At 45.3% G+C, this 20997-nt stretch overlaps 1 protein-coding gene across 5 annotated transcripts in view; it reads right to left on the bottom strand.

Annotated features, from left to right (window-relative positions):
* The window catches only part of LOC121854548 (rho guanine nucleotide exchange factor 10-like), a 64321-nt gene extending 44216 nt beyond the window's left edge, over nucleotides 1–20105 (bottom strand). For 2 of the 5 annotated variants that reach the window (XM_042349225.1, XM_042349227.1), the window contains exon 1: nucleotides 19608–19741. Coding sequence is in view for 2 of the 5 variants with exons in the window: in XM_042349229.1 (XP_042205163.1) it covers nucleotides 19608–20090 (483 nt within the window). In the remaining 3 variants the exon portion in view is untranslated. Of the gene's footprint in view, nucleotides 1–19607 lie in introns of all 5 variants that reach the window. The other 3 variants (XM_042349229.1, XM_042349230.1, XM_042349226.1) reach the window with 3 other exon arrangements.
* Nucleotides 20106–20997: the final 892 nt, after the last annotated feature.

Raw genomic sequence — 20997 nt, 5'->3', positions numbered from 1 at the left:
CTTTATCTACGTATTTTTCTGATGCACTTCTCTCTCTCTGTCTCTCTCTCATATGAAGCATCAAGTGACAAGTGCCGGGAACAGATCCGTTTCTTATCTGCTGAACTATTGGGAGGAGGTGAGGGGGGAGGAGGTGAGGGAAGGGGGTGAGGAGGGAGGGGGGAGGAGGGAGGGGGAGTGAGGGAGGGAGGTGAGGAAGAATCAGGTGAGGGCAATGGGAGGTAGTGTGAGGAGGGAGGTGGAATAAGGAAGAAAGGATGGGGAAGAGGTGGGGAAGGATTGGAACGTGGGAAGACAACGTGAAGGAGAGAGAAGAAAAAAAAAAACCCCATATCACATTCACAGTTCACAGGCACAAAATACACACACACACACACACACACACACACACACAAACACACACACACTGACAAAAACACTGAAAACAGATGAACCTAAATCACATGACCTTGACCTTGACCTCCAGAATACAATAGACACTTTCGTTGTGCCTTGTTGAGCAATTACGTGACACTGAGGTAAAAGGGGCATTAATGGGACAGAATTATGGACGGACAGACGGGAAAAAATGAAGACAGACCTACTGTACCTCCCTGTCTCTAGGAGCATAAAGACAACAAGATCCAGAGCATGAAACAGTACATTCCCCAGAGCATGAAACACTACATTCCCAGAGCATGAAACACTACATTCCCCAGAGTATGAAACACTACATTCCCAGAGCATGAAACACTACATTCCCAGAGCATGAAACACTACATTCCCCAAAGCATGAAACACTACATTCCCAGAGTATGAAACACTACATTCCCCAGAGCAGAAACACTACATTCCACAGAGTATGAAACACTACATTCCCCAGAGTATGAAACACTACATTCCACAGAGTATGAAACACTACATTCCCCAGAGCATGAAACATTACATTCCCAGAGCATGAAACACTACATTCCACAGAGTATGAAACACTACATTCCCCAGAATATGAAACACTACATTCCCCAGAGCATGAAACGCTACATTCCCCAGAGCATGACGTACATTCCCCAGAGCATGAAACAGTACATTCCCCAGAGCATGAAACACATTCCCCAGAGCATGAAAACAGTACATTCCCCAGAGCATGAAAACAGTACATTCCCCAGAGTATGAAACCACATTCCCCAGAGCATGAAACACTACATTCCCCAGAGCATGAAACACTACATTCCCCAGAGTATGAACACATTCCCCAGAGCATGAAACACTACATTTCCAGGCATGAAACACTACATTCCCAGAGTATGAACATACATTCCCCAGAATGACATACATTCCCAGGTATGAAACAGTACATTCCCAGAGCATGAAACACTACATTCCCCAGAGCATGAACACCATTCCCAACACTACATTCCCAGAGCATGAAACAGTACATTCCCCAGAGCATGAAACAGTACATTCCCCAGAGCATGAAACACTACATTCCCAGAACATGCTACATTCCCAGAATTGAAACACTACATTCCCCAGAGCATGAAACATTACATTCCCCCAGAGCATGAACAACATTCCCCAGAGTGAAACAGTACATTCCCAGAGTATGAAACACTACATTCCCCAGAGCATGAACACTACATTCCCCAGAGCATGAAACACTACATTCCCAGAGTGAAAAGTACATTCCCCAGTGTGAAAAAGTACATTCCCCAGAGCATGAAACATTACATTCCCCAGAATATGAAACACTACATTCCCCAGAGCATGAAACATTACATTCCCAGGGCATGAAACACTACATTCCCAGAGTATGAACATTCCCAGAGAAACACTACATTCCCCAGGAAACACTACATTCCCCAGAGTATGAAACAGTACATTCCCCAGGTATGAACACTACATTTCCCCAGAGCATGAACATTACATTCCCCAGGCAAACACTACATTCCCCAGGTATGAAACAGTACATTCCCCAGAGTATGAAACACTACATTCCCCAGAGCATGAAACACTACATTCCCCAGAGCATGAAACACTACATTCCCCAGAGTATGAAAAACTACATTCCCCAGAGCATGAAACAGTACATTCCCCAGAATATGAAACACTACATTCCCCAGAGCATGAAACACTACATTCCCCAGAATATGAAACACTACATTCCCCAGAATATGAAATAGTACATTCCCCAAAGCATGAAACACTACATTCCACTGAGGAAATAAATATGCCCTCAACAGACCCTCAATTATCGACCACCGTCAAGACACAAGGGGGGGCCTAAGTACCTGCCCACCAGCCCCACGTCTTTGGGCTGGTGGTGACCAAGACGACAGAGGAGATGACTCAGGAGGACTGTGTCTAATAAGGCGGTACAGTAAGCACACAAGCTTCTTCTACACGTCAGAGGGGGCGGCGACCCCTCTCTCCCTCCCACCTGCCAGAGTACAGTCAGCCGCTGCCCACTCAAGACCAAGAATGTTCCTCCCACGCCTACACGTACACCTACGCATTCCTTACACACACACACACACATATACACATAGTTACGTGTTGTTCTTTCTTCCTCCTCCTACTACTACTACTACTACTACTACTACTACTACTACTACTACTACTATTACTACTACTACTACTACACACACACACACAGAGCTCATCTTACATGCCTTACCTCGAATTAATCTGTAACCAAATTCTTACACCCGTCTAACCCACCTACACCCAACCAACCCACCTACACCCATCCAACCCACCTACACCCAACCAACCCACCTACACCCATCCAACCCACCTACACCCGTCTAACCCACCTACACCCAACCAACCCACCTACACCCATCCAACCCACCTACACCCAACCAACCCACCTACACCCATCCAACCCACCTACAGTACACCCAAACCACCCATTGACCACTACTTATTCTACACCTAAAACTACCTATAACCATATAATCATTATTTTTCATTTATAGTTCATTATTTATTATTTATTTATGCCATTATTTATCATTATCTGTCTTATTCATTAATCGTTTTTATTCATTCCTTAATTAGTGCTGTTTATGTCTTGTTTCTCACATTCCATTATTCTTTACTTACTATTTATCATTACCTGTTAATTATCGTTCAATCTAATCCATTTAATATCTCTTTTCATTAATTGTCGTCTATTATAATACGGAAGCCCAGAGACAAATAACACACTACTTCACCTCACTTAAACCGTAAACAAAATTATCACTTCATCCTTAAATCACCTTCATTGCAAGAGGTGAATTACGTCAATGACAACGCACAAATAACAACATGGTAACTGGTTAATCCCGAGGTCACACACACACACACACACACCAGACCTAACCTCAGGTAATCAACTACTGAGATAACAAACTGTGTTGGCAGGTAACGGGAGGGAGGCAGGTAGGAAGGTAGGCAGGAGGAGAAGGTGGGTGGGTGGGTGGGTAGGTGGGTGGGTGGGTGGGTAGGTAGGCAGGTTCGAGGTTCACCCGGCCTGCAAATGTCAGCTCATGAGGCTTTATAAAAGTTTCCTGCTCATTGTTATTGTGGAGATAAATTATCAATTAAATATATATCTGAGGGAAATGGGTAAATAAACGATAAGGTTTTCGTGATAATAATAATACTAAAATAATATTATAATAATAATAATAATAATAATAATAATAATAATAATAATAATAATAATAATAATGCTATTAATATTGATAATAATAATAATAATAAGGTATTAATGAGCCTGACCACGATACAGTATATCAAGCTGATCGGTACATGATAGTTCAGGGTCTGGTCCTGGTCGGTGTGTAACTCTGATAACACTGTTTTTGTTCACCTGTGTTTAGTCTTAACACCTTTCAGCCGCTCAGTGTACCTGGCCACTCCCTCCCTCCCTTCTCCACATCATATCTACCCCCATATCTCTGCCTCAATACTCTCCCCCCTTCCGTATCTTCTACTTACCTCCAACAGTCTAACCCCACCCCTTTTCCCGTGACCTTTGACCTGACCCTAACAAGACTGACCCCAGGAAGGTCGAGCCTGTTGGAGACACTCAAAGGTCTCTTAATAAGGGGTGTCCAATAAACTAGCGCCCTTGCGGGGCAAATTGTAAACAAAAAATTGTCTCTTAATAAGTCCTAAGAAGAACGTGAGTCGGTAATATCCTGTCTGTTATTGGTGGGTCCCGCGAATTGACTCAGGTGAGCTGACTCAACGGGGTTCCCCAGCAGAGGCTCCAGGCTACACCCTCTCTCCCTCCCCTCCCCCCCACCATTACTCAACCTCCATCGATATCATGAGGACTTCCAGGACAGCCCCCAATGGGTACTACCATGATTATAATCATCCCCTCCCATTGCTATTCTCTATACCCTCCTCTCTTTCCACTCTCCCGTCCATCAGTACTCTACCTCTCCCAGCTCTCGTACGTCTCCTCCAGTACCCCCACTAATACCCTCCACCCTCCTCTGTCGCAGCCACGCCATTGTTCCATTTCGTTAACTGTATCTAGTGGCGCCGCAAACACAGTTTTTCTCCCAGGCGAGCCCGTCTGTGGCTGCCCGACTGACCCTTGCCAGCGGCTGAGAACCAGAGTCCATAAAATATATAAAAGCTCACTTGACAACGGAGAAAGCTGGAGTGACTTCGTGCTGTCCGTAAACTATTGTATTCTTCTGCTAGGTAACAGGAACTGAGAACTGCACAACACTCGAGACTCTTTCAAAGTTAGCATTTAAATGGAGGACTCGACCAGTAGTTGAGAAGGTCCCATAGTACTCAGGATCTGATATAAAAAAACCACCTGTAGCTGCGTGAGTACACTATACCAGAGTCCATCTGTAAGTGGTGGAATCAAACAGCAGTGGAGAAAGACTCAAGACAATATATAAACAAACAGACCAGCTGCACGTGTTCTAGTGACAATTGGCGTCTACCTGACATCAGTTCCAGTGACAGGGACCAACAGCTCTCCCCAGAATTCACTTATCTGATCAATAACTCTGACAAGGAAATTCTCAGGCTTGAACAGGTCCGTGGCCCATCATGCCTGACGGACCATCAAGTGCCTGCTGCTGTCGCTCCCGTCAATTAATATTCTGTGAGTCATGAGTGGCCAGCGGGACCTTGTTGTGCTGTAGCCTCGCTCATCACCACACAACCTTCCCGTTTACCTACTGTACAGACCTAACCTGTGAGCCTCTCTAGGAGTATCGGGAACACTTCGACACTTCTAGACACTCCATAAACTCCTATACCTTTCTAGCAACAAATAAGCTCCAGTACTCCATGAGCTAGAAAAGTAAACAACTTTAAAACCTTTGTGTGTGTGTGACCTTTAACGTTCACGTCACTGTTGTTATTGTTTCTTTACCCTTCCTGGTGATGAACGTCTAATGACACGACGGTAGGTGGGGGTTGCCATAACAACCTCTCAAACAATAACAAGGGTAGGAGCTCTTAGTGGTCCTTGTCCTGGCCAGGAATAACACGAACAGACTGATCCGTCAAACCCAATATTGCTAGATTCTTCCCCGTGACACACTCTCACAACAGCCAAACATTTATAAGGAACACCAGATCTACACACATACACACACACATACAAAAATACACTCACATATTCACTGTAAAAACACACAATTACACATATTCATACATCCATACACACTCACAGACCCGTCTCTCTACCCCCCCTCCACACTTCCTCAAGAACCACCTGTTAGCTCACCGTATGTGTTTACTGCAACGTAACAGCCCGTAATAATGATAAGTAATGGTACCCTAGTGCGTGGCAGTCCCCGGGCATGTCAAAACCTGGACAAATGCCAACATCTGTCCCATCTCCCCCTCTCTCTCATCTCCCCCCTTCTCACGTCCATAACACAACACCGCCACACCTGTAACCCCTCACTAAACGTCAACAAACACGTCCTTCACACTCAACACAAACAACCTGGACAAAACATAAACACATGTTATTTCAAGTGACATACTGTGTGACAAATCTGCACAGTTTACGGAGCGCAACTGGGAGGGAGAGACGGGAAGGGGTGCGGCACACACAAGCCCAGGTGATAGAAGGACTGCAGAAATGGGAAGGTGAGTGGGATGGACGAATACGCAGTTGGGAGGGGGCAGACAAGAGGGAAGGGGCCACAAGAAATGCGCAGTTTTGGGGGAGGGGACAGACAAAAGAAAACAGCCAGGGGAAGGGGACAGACAAGTGCGCAGCGGAGCACATCCAGGGGGCGCCGGGACCTGTACTTGGTAACAAGGGATAACAACAGTCATCAGGCGAGCCACCAAGGCCGCTGGGCTAGTCCTATCCCTTTGTTCCCTCTCATGCCACCCTACCCCACCACCCTGCCCTCGTCCTACCCCCCCTAAACACCCCAATTCTACCCTCGTCCTACCCCCCCCCCCTTCACCACCCTACCCACAACCATTCCAATCCCGAACCACCACCTGCCATCTCCTCCTGACCATCTCACGTGCAACAAAATGACAATTATCAGACAATAACTGTAATAAAAACACCTCAATACACCTTTACACATTATGGTGGCGCCAACCAGTCGCCGAGCGCAACGTTGACTTTTTGGGCATCCTTGAGGGTATACTGTACAACATTGCCATCACCAACATCACAAGAATGATGACCGTCACACTAATATAATCTATAATCACAATACAGCACAACCATCATTAACACCACCACCACCACCACCACCACCAACAACAACACCATCACTCATCACCAGCCACCACCACCACCACCCACACGTGTCATAGGAAACGCTTAAATATGTACTTCCTTAATGTCCATCAGGCGGCCGCTCCTGTAGGCTCCCGCGTCGTATGGTCAATGTTCAGCCCAACATTATCACAATTCCTTATCTCCTGCATATCAACATCCGTACTGCTTTTATCTGCAACTTATATTACGTGCACAGCGTCTATATCGCCTTTATATCTAAGGACGCATGTCGAATATAGTCATGCCAGGCAACGATTAATCACAACCAGCCTATATCAGGTCCCCTTGTCAGCCGTACCCAACCTGTGTATAACCATCTCAAGTTCCCACCCTGACGTAATACCTCTTATGCCATAGCCAACCACACGTCACACATATCAGTCTCTACTACTCATGTTAACTACTGATGCCATGCCCCTTAAACCATATCAGGAAGAGGTCACTCATACCCATCTCGGGGCGTACAAGTGCCCACTGCCATACTAACTAGTACCCAGTGTGTATAAACCTTGTTACGTATACCACACCTCTGTAACCCACATCCAAGTCAGGTACCGATACAAAAGCAGTACCACCCATACCTATAGTCTTATACCAATCACCTGACACCAGTACCGAATTCTGTAACACACGACAGGCAAGACTACACGTACTTCACTATATCAGCGAACGTCACACTACCAAACTCGTCGTGTCTCTCTCTGTTCATTCTCCTACCAGACTGTACTCCCACGTCAACCCAGAGTCGAGACCAACACACACACTCACCCACCACTTGCTGCCCATCCATCCACCTAACTACCTTACCAGATGAGAACTCAGTTGTGGCGACCAAATGAACCATCCATAACCTTACAATATATCAATCACCATTTAGTATCTCCCTTTTTCTTTATTCTTCTTCCTCCCCTTATTCCATCTTTATCACACTTGGGCATCGCAGTATCTCTCTTCCCCCCTCCCCCTTCTTCCTCCTCTTCCCCCCGTGTCCTCATCAATCTTCCGGGTCCACATCGCCATAAACTCGTGTCCAATCTAAGCTTCATACGGTTGTTTTTAATGAGTCTGGGATGAAATGACACAACAGCTGGAGGGGTGAGTGAGTGAGTGAGTGAGTGATTGAGTGAAGAGAACCACTGGGATGAGACCACTGGCATACATACATACATACATACATATATACATACATACATACATACATACATACATACAGCAATATAAGAGACGATGAATATAAGGCAAAAAAGACTAAAGGAGGAGAAGAGAAGAAGAGAGACGGAGGAGGGTAGGTGGCAAGTATGGGTAGTAGGTTGGGATAGGATAGGGAATGGGGGAATAGGTAGGGAAGGGGTGTGGAAGTGGGTATTAAGGGTTGGTGGAGAGGGACGGAGGGAGAGATGGGCAGATTGGAGGAGTTGGGTGTGCTGGTAGGAGGGTGGAGATAGGATAAGAGTGGGTGTTGCGGTGTGGGTGGAGGAGGGTGTGGGTGTGGGTGGGGAGAGTGTTGGTGGATGAGGTTGGATGAGGGAGGGTAAGGGTGGGAAAATGTTGTAGATGTGGATAAGGGAGATTGTTTTGGGTGGGGAGGGGGTGGGTGGGGGCAGTGTTGTGGATGTGGTGCAGGTGCTGTGGTGTGTGGGAGAGGGGGAGGTGTTGTATGTGGGGAAGGTGTTGTATGTGAAGGTGGGGAAAAGAGTGTTGAGGTGGGTGCTGGGAGAGTGTTGCAACAATAAGCGCCCCAGAGTCCAGGAGGGCAGGGGATAGTGGCACAACATCAGGTCAAACATAATATATAAATTTACTCTATTTAAAATTATGAACCATACATCAGAAATATGTGTCAAAGAGAGATTGCCTTATTTATTTTTCAATCAGGTTCAGATCCGTAAGATCAAGGATACAGACCCTCAATAAATAAAAAAATAATAGTCTATCGAAACAATTCAATATAAATTCCTTTTATCACACACACACACACACACACACACACACACACACACACACACACACACACACACACACACACACACACACACACACACACACACACACACACACACCACACACACACACACCATGCATGAGGAGACTTCAGAGGACATAATACTACTGACATGGTAAAAAAAAACACACACATGTCCCCGTTTCATAAAGCGATGGAGGTGGAGAAGACGGAAGAGATAAAGAAGAAGAAGAAGAGGGGGGACAAGAGAGACAGAATGAGGATATTAGGTCGTAAAAAAATAAACAAAATAATACACTAAGTAATATACGATACGATTACTAAATTAAAATAATAATAAAGAATAATAATAACAATAAAAAAAAAGAAACTGGTTGGTTGGTTGCTCTCTCTCTCTCTCTCTCTCTCTCTCTCTCTCTCACACACTTAATATTCCTCACTTTCAACAGTATTAAAAGTTTTAGGAGTTAATAATAAAAAGAGGGCGTGTCACCCCCCCCCATGCCTGAGGTGGGTCGCCGATTCTGAAATGTCAGCCCAGGCCTGTGTGTGTGCACCAATATTAAAAGGAGGGGGGGGGGGGGTGTGAGGTGTGTAGGGCATACAGGGACAACCCAAAACATCAATAGTATATATAATGATGTTTTCCAGGACAAGTTGATTAAAGTGTTCTAGAGGTGCTGAGTTACGTGAGGTCACAGTTAAAAGAGGTTGGGACAGCTGGTGATTAGGAGGTTTGGAGGTTTGAAGGGGTTCGAATCCTTTATGAGAGGAGGTTCGAATCATCAGCTGAGGACATGGTTTCGGACATGGTAGCAGAGAAATTTGAATGACCAATTGAAGATCCGAATCACCATGAGACAAGAATTCGAATCACCCAACACATGTAGGGGTTGACGGTAGCACAATTGGGGTTCACTGACACTCCTGGTGTGTTATGAAGCAGCACCACCAACAGGCTATTGAAGTAAGGACGGATATTGGCGTCTTCGACCACAATACTTCCCCAGATGAGTTTCAATGTTGCCTCAACTATCGGCAAACCAGTGGGAGGGTGTGAGAGGGGACAGGAAGAACGACGAGAGAAGGAGAGAGAGAGAAGGTGGAGAGTGGGAGATGATGAGTAAAAGAACAGGAGAAATTGGGAAGAATAAGAAATGGAAAGTAGAGGCTAAGAAAGGTGAGATGGCATGTGTGACGGCCAGGGTAGCAGCCAACCGCACAGACAGTACCGTCACCACCCACTAGAGCGTGACGTTGAGGGACACACACGCTCTGCTCCTCCACTAGACATCTGTGTCCTGAGCTGAGGGTGTACCGCCTACCACTACTGTGATCACCGTCAACAACACCACTACACCAGCAGCACACAGCCACCCGTCTCTCCTACAAGGAAAGCTCGGGTGTGTTCTGATGACACTCAGTATGTTTGGAAATCTTATGTGGCATTGTTGATAAATCTGAGTATCTTGTTGTTCAAAACGTCACGATCTACCTGCTTGGTGGTTGTGTTAGTAGTGGTTGTTGTGGTAGGAGTCGTGGAGGTGAAGGCCAGGGTGTGGTGATGTTCGCAGTGCTCAGGGTGGTGGGTAGTACAGATGGTTGTAGCTGTGATGATAGGGGTGGTGGTGGTGGTAATACAGTGATGATGGTGGTCGTGGAGATGGAGGCAATATGAACGTGGTGGTGGTTGAGGTGGTGTAGCAGGTAGCAAAGGTGGTGGTTGTAGCAGGTGATGCGTTACACAGATGTGCTGGTAGAGACTTACGTCACCACGACTTTTCCCACGACACAGCTCCGGTTCAGCCAACCACAACCCCTCATCGTCAACAGGGAAGATCTAAATGGTCAACGATAACTGGTGGCAGAGGCAGGATCCAATGTGGCGCTCTTCGTAAATGTTATTGTCAATACCATCCACTGTGTTGATGATCCCACGTGTGCTGTCACAAGAGAGGTAAATGTTGTGGAAAAATTAACCATCTACTGTATACTAACAGTGAAGAGTGTGACCCTTACATAGGCATTAAGAACTGTGGCTGTGACGCTGCGGTGGTGGTCCAGTTGGTGTTGGTGTTTTATATGTCAGTGTTTGTTTAAAAATTCGGATTGGTGTTACATGTTTATGATAATAGTTCATAAGGCGGTGAAGGGAGAGGAGAGGAAGGTGCGGGTGGTGGAGGTGGCCAGTGTAGCGTGAGACACTAGTGGGTGGAGTGTGGGCTTCCTGGGAAGTACTCAGTAAGGTGGAGGTAGTAGTGTGGGCGGGCAGGTACTCAGGTGGGTGGACTTAGCCAAGGTCAGACTGAACAGCTAACTCACCGCGCGGGACCTCCCTCCCTTCCACCTTCCAGCCCACACAAACAACCCTTACGTAACCATCACAGTCCAGCTCGACCCCTCCTGTCCTAGCAACATACACCCAGGAACCTCGGAGGTACAACACACAGTGCCATAAAGTAATACAAGCGAGCGTAAAGGACAAGGAGGATGTAATGAGGGCCGGTTGATAGCCTGAGGCCACAAGGCACACCAAAGGCGGCCACGAACCATGCTCCACCCTCTCGCCTCCCTCCCACATCATCGCCTAAACCTGACACAATCCCACCATCCCACGCAGAGCTACACACCTCACTGTGGAGCGATCTAACACCTCGGCAACGCACCAAGTCATATCCATCTCCTATTGTGAGGCAACACATTCTGAACCACAACTAGATATATACCATCCACAAAACACCTGCTAGCTTTGGTGAAATCTGTACTGGGTGCTGCGTCATAGCGAGTTTCAGCCAATCAGCCGACAGGGTGGACACGTCACAAACAATCTTCCGCACAGGAGAGGAGGAGGGAGGCTAGGGGAGGAGAGCGCCCGGGCATCACGCATGCTGGTCCCTCTCGCTACTCCGCTGTACACAACTTTGATATTGAAACAGTTTATTTAGTCAGGGAAATACAGATACAGTGAATAATAATAACAATATTGACATGGGTGAGCCAGCTGAGAACCTGAGCTCTCTTGAAAGCACCTGACATATATATATATATATTTTTTTTTCTTTTATATCAAGAAAGTATTATGTAACATTTAGTAACATCTGGAATAGTAAACGTAACATGGTGGTAATAAGAACATCTCATAATGTTACCACGGTTATTATCTCCAATATTTAATTTATTTTATTTTTTACATTTATATTATAAGTAAATACATATTTTACAGTGAAGTTGATATTCAGTAATATGATAAGGGAGGGAAGCAAAACGACATGGGTTCTATTAAAGTGGAACAAGAAGACAAAGGCGGTCAGTATCTTGTCTAGACTGCAACTATAATTATTGCAATGGTAATTTCTATCTATCTACATGACAGGGTAGAGCAGGTCGTGTGTGATGAGGGGATAAGCTGGGACTGATAAGGAGGAATAGAGAGGGAGGAGGGAGGGATAGAGAGGGAGGAGGAAGGGATGGAGAGGGAGGAGGGAGGGATGGAGAGGGAGGAGGGAGGGATAGAGAGGAGGAGGGATAGGAGAGGGAGGAGGGAGTAGGGGAGGAGGGAGGACAGAGGAGGAGGGAGGGATGGAGGAGGGGAGTGAGGAGGGGATGGAGAGGGGAGGAGGGAGGGACAGAGGAGGAGGAGGAGATAGAGAGGGAGGAGGGAGGATAGAGAGGGAGGAGGAGGGATGGAGAGAGGAGGGGAGGGATGGAAGAGGGAGGAGGGGGGAGGAGAGGGAGGAGGGAGGGATGGAGAGGAAGGAGGGGAGGGGATAGGAGAGGGGAGGAGGGAGGGATGGAGAGGAGTGAGGAGCTGGAGAGGGAGGAGGGAGGGATGGAGAGGGAGGAGGGAGGGATGGAGAGGGAGTTAGAAGAAGTATAATAGTGGGAGGTTAGAGTGGCGATGGTAGTAGCCGTTGGTGGGTAGCTTTCGGGATTGGGGTCGGCGTCCAGCTGTTTGAAGTTGAGGCTTATGTGTGAGGCCGAGGAGGAGGAGGAAACCAAGGGGGGGGGTGATGCTCGGAGTATTTCAAGGCTATAGAAAGTGAGGATACGCAAACAGTTCCGTAAGCTGAATGGTGACTAGGATGAGGCACACGTATGGTAATGAGAAGGGGTGTGTAAGGTCGTGAAGGAGGAGTGTGTAAGGTCGTGAGGGAGGAGTGTGTAAGGTCGTGAAGGAGGAGCGTGTAAGGTCGTGAAGGAGGAGTGTGTAAGGTCGTGAAGGAGGAGTGTGTAAGGTCGTGAAGGATAAGTTTGGGAAGTTTAAGGTGTTCGACCATTGTATCTCACTATAAGACAACCCGACTTTTATGATGTTCTTACAAAATAGAGAAAAAACAAAAGACTGATCCTCAACTTCCATCAAAACCCGTAGTTGTATTGACGTTTCCTGAATAACAATTACGATTCAGAATCTGTAAACAATTCGGTAACAATTGGAAAAAAACAACAACGTGATCTATATTACGAATGACGAAATAAGGAGGAGAGATAGAGCTGGTGGAAGGTTAAAACAAACAGCAGGAGTGAAGGTTATTGGAGGGAGGACGGTAAAGGAGGGAGGGTACAGGGTGTTGCCATAGAGAACGCCCCTCACGACACAAAAGCTCACGTCTTCACAACTTATAAACAGAGACCACCCTCGTACTCTACACACCCATCATTCCCCTTTTATCAACTATGCTATTTTTCTTCTTCTCTATTTTCATTTCCTTTCTTCCCTATGTCTACTTATGTTCTTCTACTCTCCAAGAAACAAATTTAATTACTCTCTCTCTCCTCCTTTCGTCTGTCTTCATGTGTAATATATAAATACATATATATATCTATATATATTTTTTTTTCTTGAAGTCACGGTTCCAACATCCTGTTTGTGATCACCGATGCACCTGTGTGTGTGTGTGTGTGTGCGTGTGTATGTGTGTGTGTGTGTGCGTGTGTGTGTACCATCCTCCTTGCCATCGATAATAAAACTTTCGTCTGTCCACCTATTAACTGTCAACGTTTCCATCTCCATCTATCATACATCAGTTTATCCGTATTCCATCTATCTATCCCTCTATCCGCGTTCCATCTATGGATCCCTCTATCCGCGTTCCATCTACCTATCTATCATCCACCTTCCTTCTACTTCTCAATCAACCTCCAGTTATAATTAAAAAAAAGTGATTAAGGAAAATTTAAACAAGAAAAACAAAACGCCGGTACGGGGAAACATTCAGTGTTGACGGCAGGACATGTTCCCGTAGGTGCAGGAGACGAAGGAGTTCAAGTTTGTCATGGTTTATTTTTCCTGAAGGTGATAACGTGATATGATTATTGTTACACCATCAGTTACCAAGACGTGTGTGTGTGTGTGTGTGTGTGTGTGACAAATACTACTTTATCACCTATGTTTTGATCAGGTCATGAATGTTTAGGAGTTTGTTTGTGTTGATGTCCATAAAACACACACACACACACACACACACACACACACACACAAACAAAATATTCCAAACATACACTCGACCATAACCCTCAACGTACACTCACAGCACACTCTTTATGACACTGAACAGAGATAATCGAGGTCAAGGCGTGTTGAAGTTCAAGAATTACAGATGGGTTTCCCCATTCTCTCCCCTCTACAATTCTCTCAACGTTGGAGGGAAATATACTCTATCACGACTCTCCCCAGTGTAGAGACAGACGTTCATGGTTTCTCAGGTGTCGTTCCTGCTAGACTAGAGGGTTACAGAGTTGAAGTTCTTTTCCGGAAGTCGGAGCTTCGAATCACACGAGGGGGGAAGGACATTTAAGAGGGGAAGGGGGGGTGAGGGGAAGGGGGGGAGGGGGGAAGGGAGAGGGTGAGGGGGAAGGGGGGTGAGGGGAAGGGGGAGGGGACTTAGTGGAGGTTTTTGATGATGCGGAGTTACGTTTTGTGTATTTTTTAATTTTTATTTCTTTATTTATTTATTTTATTCATTTATGAGGTTTCAAGTTTGTTAAATATCATGAAACGTAAAAATTGTCCACCATAATTCCTACTAAAACGAAGAACTATAACACAAAAGAGATGTATTTGTATTCACGTCCACTACTTAATACGTTTAAATTTCCATGTGCATAGATCCACGATGAACTGGATTCGAATTTAAAGTACTGTGTATCGAAGCAGTGGCAGTAGTTGTAGTTTGGAACCACCAATAGAGGGATGGTAGTAATGAAGCAATGGTCGGGGTGGGGGGGTTAAACGTCAAGTGATTTCAATGGCCCCAAACACCTTTTCCTTCTCCGGTGTTAGCGTCCAGTACCGGAAGACTGGGCCAATATATATGCTCCTCTTGACGGCTGAGATATCATCAGTGACCACACACTCCAGGAACGCACTCGAGAGAGACACTAGAGTGATGAAATCCAATACTGAAACAATCCACAATGTACACAAGACACTGAACGGCTGATATACACAACACGGAGACAATGAAGTTATTCACACCCAGAAGAATGACCGACAATAGAGGGCTGTGGGGTAAAAACAACACTGGAACACGGAAATGTGAACTGTTACAAAAAGACAAGTATCTCTAAAAGAACTGGTTAAACTCTATTGAAATTCTTGAAAAATTTGACCACTAATACACCTAAATAAATCACGTCTGAATTAGTGGCACAAAAAATACACTGAGACAGACGAGGCTGAAACACAGCAAACCAGGAAAATCCATAACATTCACTCCAGCGAGGAAAGTGAGTCACACCAACAAAGAGAACACCAAAACAATAATGATAGTATGATAAAAATATTAACGTACAGACGAAACTACGAATAAATGTCGTCGAAACATAAACGAAGTAGAAATAGCGCCACCAGAGTCAAGGTGGCGGGGACCACAACTTCACCTCGACTCTGAACGCTCACTCCACTCACTCGTTTCACCGCGGCGGACGACTTTCACAAACATCCCGTATGCTAGCTGCGTCCGCTGGGTAATGAACGTGGCGTCCTTCCTCCTGCGTGATGCATCACCGCCTTCCAGGGACGTCCCACACCCGACCCTCCAGTACAGGACCCTTAAAAATGTTCCCTATCAAACTCCTGACCCCCAGAGTCTCCACCAAGTCCTGTGTTACTCTTCAATCTTCAGAGAGTTTCAAAGGCTCTGTCCTTCTGTATGACCACATGCATTATATATTCCTGCTTTACGCATAACACAGGGTCCTTCTGTATAAACCCACAACCACATATTATGACTGTCGTATCATTATGCATCCACTAACCCCTATGATATAACCTTACAGCCAAGTTTATTCCCACATCCTCCTCTCTCCAGTAGTCGAGTGTGACGCAATGTGACTGTATATAACCTGCACGACCTCCATATGTGTGAGGGGATACATGATACATGCTTCAGGCCACTCAAAATACCAACCCATGACACAAACCAAGTCCTTACACACACACACTCTAGCGCCAGTCTAAATACCTCCGAATACTAAAGTCTGAGTACCACTTAAAACACCGTCTATACTCTATGCCATAGTTAGACCCACTGAATATTCAATACACAGTCTACGTCAGGTCTGAGTTCTTCTGATACAGACCAGATCCTCACCAACCGAAAATTATCGCTCGGAAGGTTGTGCATCTCAAGGTCCAAACACCAATGAAGTTCCTGGAAGACCTGACACCGTTCTCAGTAGACATGTAGCAGTTCCCCCCCCCCCCTCATCCCTCCCAAGGACCAAGAAGAGCAAGAGAAACATTAACTTAAACTTGACTCTCTACCTTTATACTCTATTCCCTAGTCGTCAAACAAATATCTATAGAAGAACAACTTATTTCCATCTTAAAAACAAACAATAACCTCCATCCATTCACTCCCAAACAACAGCTATAAACAATTTCAACCATCAATAACAGACGTAAACAAAACCTCTACACAATCAATCACTCCCCCAACACAACGGCTATAAACAAGAATTCTATCCAATCACTCCAAACAATAACAAGACCAATCACACTGCAAAAATCCAAGGTTTCATTTGGCCGTAACAAGACCCAAACCCAATCACGCTGACATAATCCCAACTCTCTGTCAAATTATGCGTAACCAATCCTTGGACTTGCAGTGGTGAACTAGATTAGGTTAAGGGTACGTTAGACTAGTGTGAGGTCAAGTTAAGAGTAAGTTTGATAGGGGTTAAGGCAATTTAAATTATAATTAAGGTGAGGGGATGAGACAAGTTAGGTTAAGTTAATTTAGGAAAAGGATAAATTAGGTTAAGTTAATCTAGGAGCAGAACAAAATCAGATTAAGTTAATTTAGGAACAAGATTAAGTTACATTCAAATTACCACACGTAAGTTTAAGTTACATTACGGATTGGATAAGATTACATACAAAGGGAATAACGAATCTCCACAATAAGATACTGTACACGTCATCATCACCAGCCAATCCAATCACCCTTAAACGCTCAGCCACAAATAGCCACCGACTCAATCAACTTAGGAATCCTTCATTAAACACTAAATTAAATTCCTGGTGCACAAAGTATTCCTGTGGGAGTATTAGGATGAAGCCACGACTCGCCAAGTTTGTGATAATTATTCCTTTTGTTTACGCCAGATACCTAAAGGGAGTAGGTATATAAACTAGATAAAGGGAGGAAGTATATAAACAACTAGATAAAGGGAGGAAGTATATAAACAACTAGATAAAGGGAGGAAGTATATAAACAACTAGATAATAAGGATATGTCAGTCAGGGAGGTAAATGCATATCCGTCTTCTTTGATCAACGGTAAGTGAATAAATTTATACATTATACTTCTGAATAAAAATAATAAACGAGTTGATTTTTATTTTTTATCTAAGGGACAATTTTATCTTTTTCTTTTACTAAGAGAAAATAATTAATATGTATAACTAATATATAAGTAATTAATAAAAAATCGAAGAATAATTACTTTTTTTAATGTAAGTAATTAGAGATACGTAAATTACACAAATAATTTAAGCAACATCAGATCTCATTTGTAATTACTGAATGAATTAAGTAAACATTTAATTACAGTACTAACGTCAACTACCAATCAGGCATTCGGGATTTTTTTTTTGGGGGGGGGGTGTTAACAATCCACAAAAAAATAACCAGATGAATTTACTATCAATCACATACACAAACACACAGATAGACGTATGAATACATAAGTGAAAAAAATAAACCGATCGATGTAAAGTTTTTCATACGAGATTTTTTCCACCTAAATAAATATTAAATAACCTCAGTATACTTCACCTGATGATTAAACCTTCAGGTGATCCAATATAATGAAACAATAATACATGTTAGTTAAAGGAGTAATTACTTTTAAGGTGATTTCGTGACGGTGTATTAAACCCTTAGGAGCACCTGAAGCAACGAGTCGATACGGTAAACATTTCATATTAACACCAGGAAAAAGATCACTTATGTAGAGGGAGAGGATAGGGGTGGGTGAGGCAGGGTGGGTGAGGCAGTCCTTCGTATGTGTTACTACTGACGGGGAAGGAGTAGGGAGGGATGGAGGGGGATTTCCACTCCTCTGCCGCCCCTTCTCTGTATATTAAGTTGTATCCTTAAGCCTCCCTTGACGTCCTTCTCCCTTACCAACACTACGACCCCACAATAACCATCCATCACCAACACTACGACCCACAATAACCATCCATCACCAACATTACGACCCCACAATAACCATCCATCACCAACACTACGACCCCACAATAACCATCCATCACCAACACTACGACCCACAACATCCATCCCTCACCAACACTACGACCCACAATAACCATCCATCACCAACACTACGACCCACAATAACCATCCCTCACCAACATTACGGATAGACAAAGAGGATTTTCACAATTATTAAACCCGGAAAATTCCCCCAAACTAGTTACGTAATACACACTGGAGACTCACTGCTTACTTACACTAATACAATACATCATCCTCACTACTGGGAAGACCTCGGAACATCGACGTCAGCTGTATGTCATCATTTACACACGGATACTAGTCAAGATCTGGTTCCTAAATTACACACAAGTACTGAGACTGTTGGAGTAAAAGATCTGGTAGAATGTGTAAGGTTCGGTCAGCGAGAAGGAAGTACAATAATGTAGAAAGTTTGTCTTATTCTCAACTCGGGTAAGAGACATTGCACAACACCAGTATCTTTAAGAATATAATGTATAAGTTTCTTTATAATATTTGTCATCATGCTGGTGTTGAGTGCTTCAAGTAACAACAGTTTGGAGGATCAGGTTGTCACCCTCGAAGTCTGGGCCCCTTCCCCCATACGCTACCTGAGCATCACTTACACATCAAGCCTGTGGGGGACTGCACATCACAACAGTCCCCCAACGTCAACAACCGTCGCCCAACACTTATATAAACCTTTCTCATTCCCCTCATGTATACCTCTACCAACACCTGTCCTTTGCCAGCGTCCCCATCAAGTGTGCCACGTACTGTACGTCACCAGGGGCAAGGGTGCAGGTGTCCTCGCAACATTCCAGGTAGGTTGCGACACCCTTGCTTAACCAACCACACAGGAAGCCTTTTTCTAGGTAGGTCTCGCAAGGGTCACACTTTAGCGACTCTCTCACAGGTGAATTTCCAATACATCTTCTTTCATTAACTGTTTAAAACAGTCTTCTTTATCTCACTGATAAGTTTAAACTTTTCCCTCAAAACATTGTCCAGTTTCACAAGTTCACTGTCTCTAACGCCACAGAATTTCACCTCACCACCTCCTCCAGCAACCCCATTGGCATGCACGAAAACTTCATGACCGCGATTCTTTTTTTCTCTCTCTTTTCTCACACACACACACTCTCTCTCTCTACCTGGGGTATCTTGAGCACTGGAGTTCTCTTTCCACTACAGGCTACTACACCTCCCCCACACACAGGTACACCACTACACAAGTAATCACAGTGGTTAAGGTGCGGGCAAGGGTCGTGGGTGACCAGGTAGGCGAGTGAGCCAGACTGAGAACACCACACACTACGGCCCGTCTGATCCTTCCTGTCTGGCCGCTGCTCCGCTACTGAATGACTGGCTGGCTGGCGCGCACCGCGGGGCTGCCAGGCTTGGTGGGAAGGAGGAGCGGGCTGCCAGTCGCAGGGGACTGCCAGGCGTTGTGAGAAGGAGGCACGGAGGGCTGCCAGTCGCTGGGGACTGCCAGTCGCTAGGGACTGCCAGAAGTGTTGGGGAAGAGACGCGGAGGGCTGCTTACTGCCAGTCGCTGGGGACTGCCAGGCGTGGTGAAAAGGAGGCGCGGTGCTGGGGACTACCAGGCGTGATGGGGAGGGGTATGGGATTGCCATGGGGTTCTGTCATGTGTGGTGGGGGAGACGTGTAGAATTGCCAGGTACGGTTATTACCAAGCGTGGGAGACTGTCAGGTGTAAGGGACTATGAGGTTCGGGGAACTGCTAGACGTACTGAGGGACTGCCTGTGGTAAATGACTGCCTGGCGTGACGGAGAGGGGGCGCGGGGGCTGCTAGGCGTGGTAGGGGCTGTCAGACGCTGAGTATCTACCTCTTTTTCGTGACCCTCACCATGCACGCCTCGTCCTCTGACACCCGCGTCTCCTCACACACGTCACACGAACTCCTCCCGGTAACTGTGGGAGAACAGACACACGCCCAAGGTCTTCTCCAGGCTTTCCTAATCACCCTTCACTTTCCATCCTTCCTCTCTTCTTTTCCATTTTCCTTTTCTCGTTCTTTCATCCTTTGACTTCCCCTCCCTTCTCCTTTCATCCTTCTTCACTCCCTTCTTTACCGCTCTCCTTCTTTTCACTTCAACTTCACCTGTTTCTCATTCTTTCTACATCTTATTTACTCCTTCCCACTTCTTCTTCCTCCTCACCAGGCGTCAACAAGCTAAAAATACTTCCCCAAGCTAGTTAGTTGGACCACGCTAGCTAAACACACACACACACACACACACACACACACACACACACACACACACACACACACACACACCTCCCAATGATGGTTTAATACAGGCAAACGCTCGTTGACTTACTACATAAAAACACCAATTTCGGCAGAAGCAGCGAGGTCGAACGCAAATTGGCTGTAATATCTACCATAAGCACATCATGGCCGGGTTAAGAGGAAGAACACCTGGCACTAATCATTGTTCTTGGTGGCAAACACTGCCTGACGAACACTTGGGGAAAGAGTGGTGTCTAGCTGAAGTCGTTTTACTTTCACACGTAAC

Source organism: Homarus americanus, unplaced genomic scaffold (assembly GCF_018991925.1).
Source record: "Homarus americanus isolate GMGI-L3 unplaced genomic scaffold, GMGI_Hamer_2.0 scaffold49658, whole genome shotgun sequence".
NCBI lineage: Eukaryota > Metazoa > Arthropoda > Malacostraca > Decapoda > Nephropidae > Homarus > Homarus americanus.
Note: the sequence above shows the minus strand (reverse complement) of the source record. Positions and strands in the feature narration are given on the sequence as shown.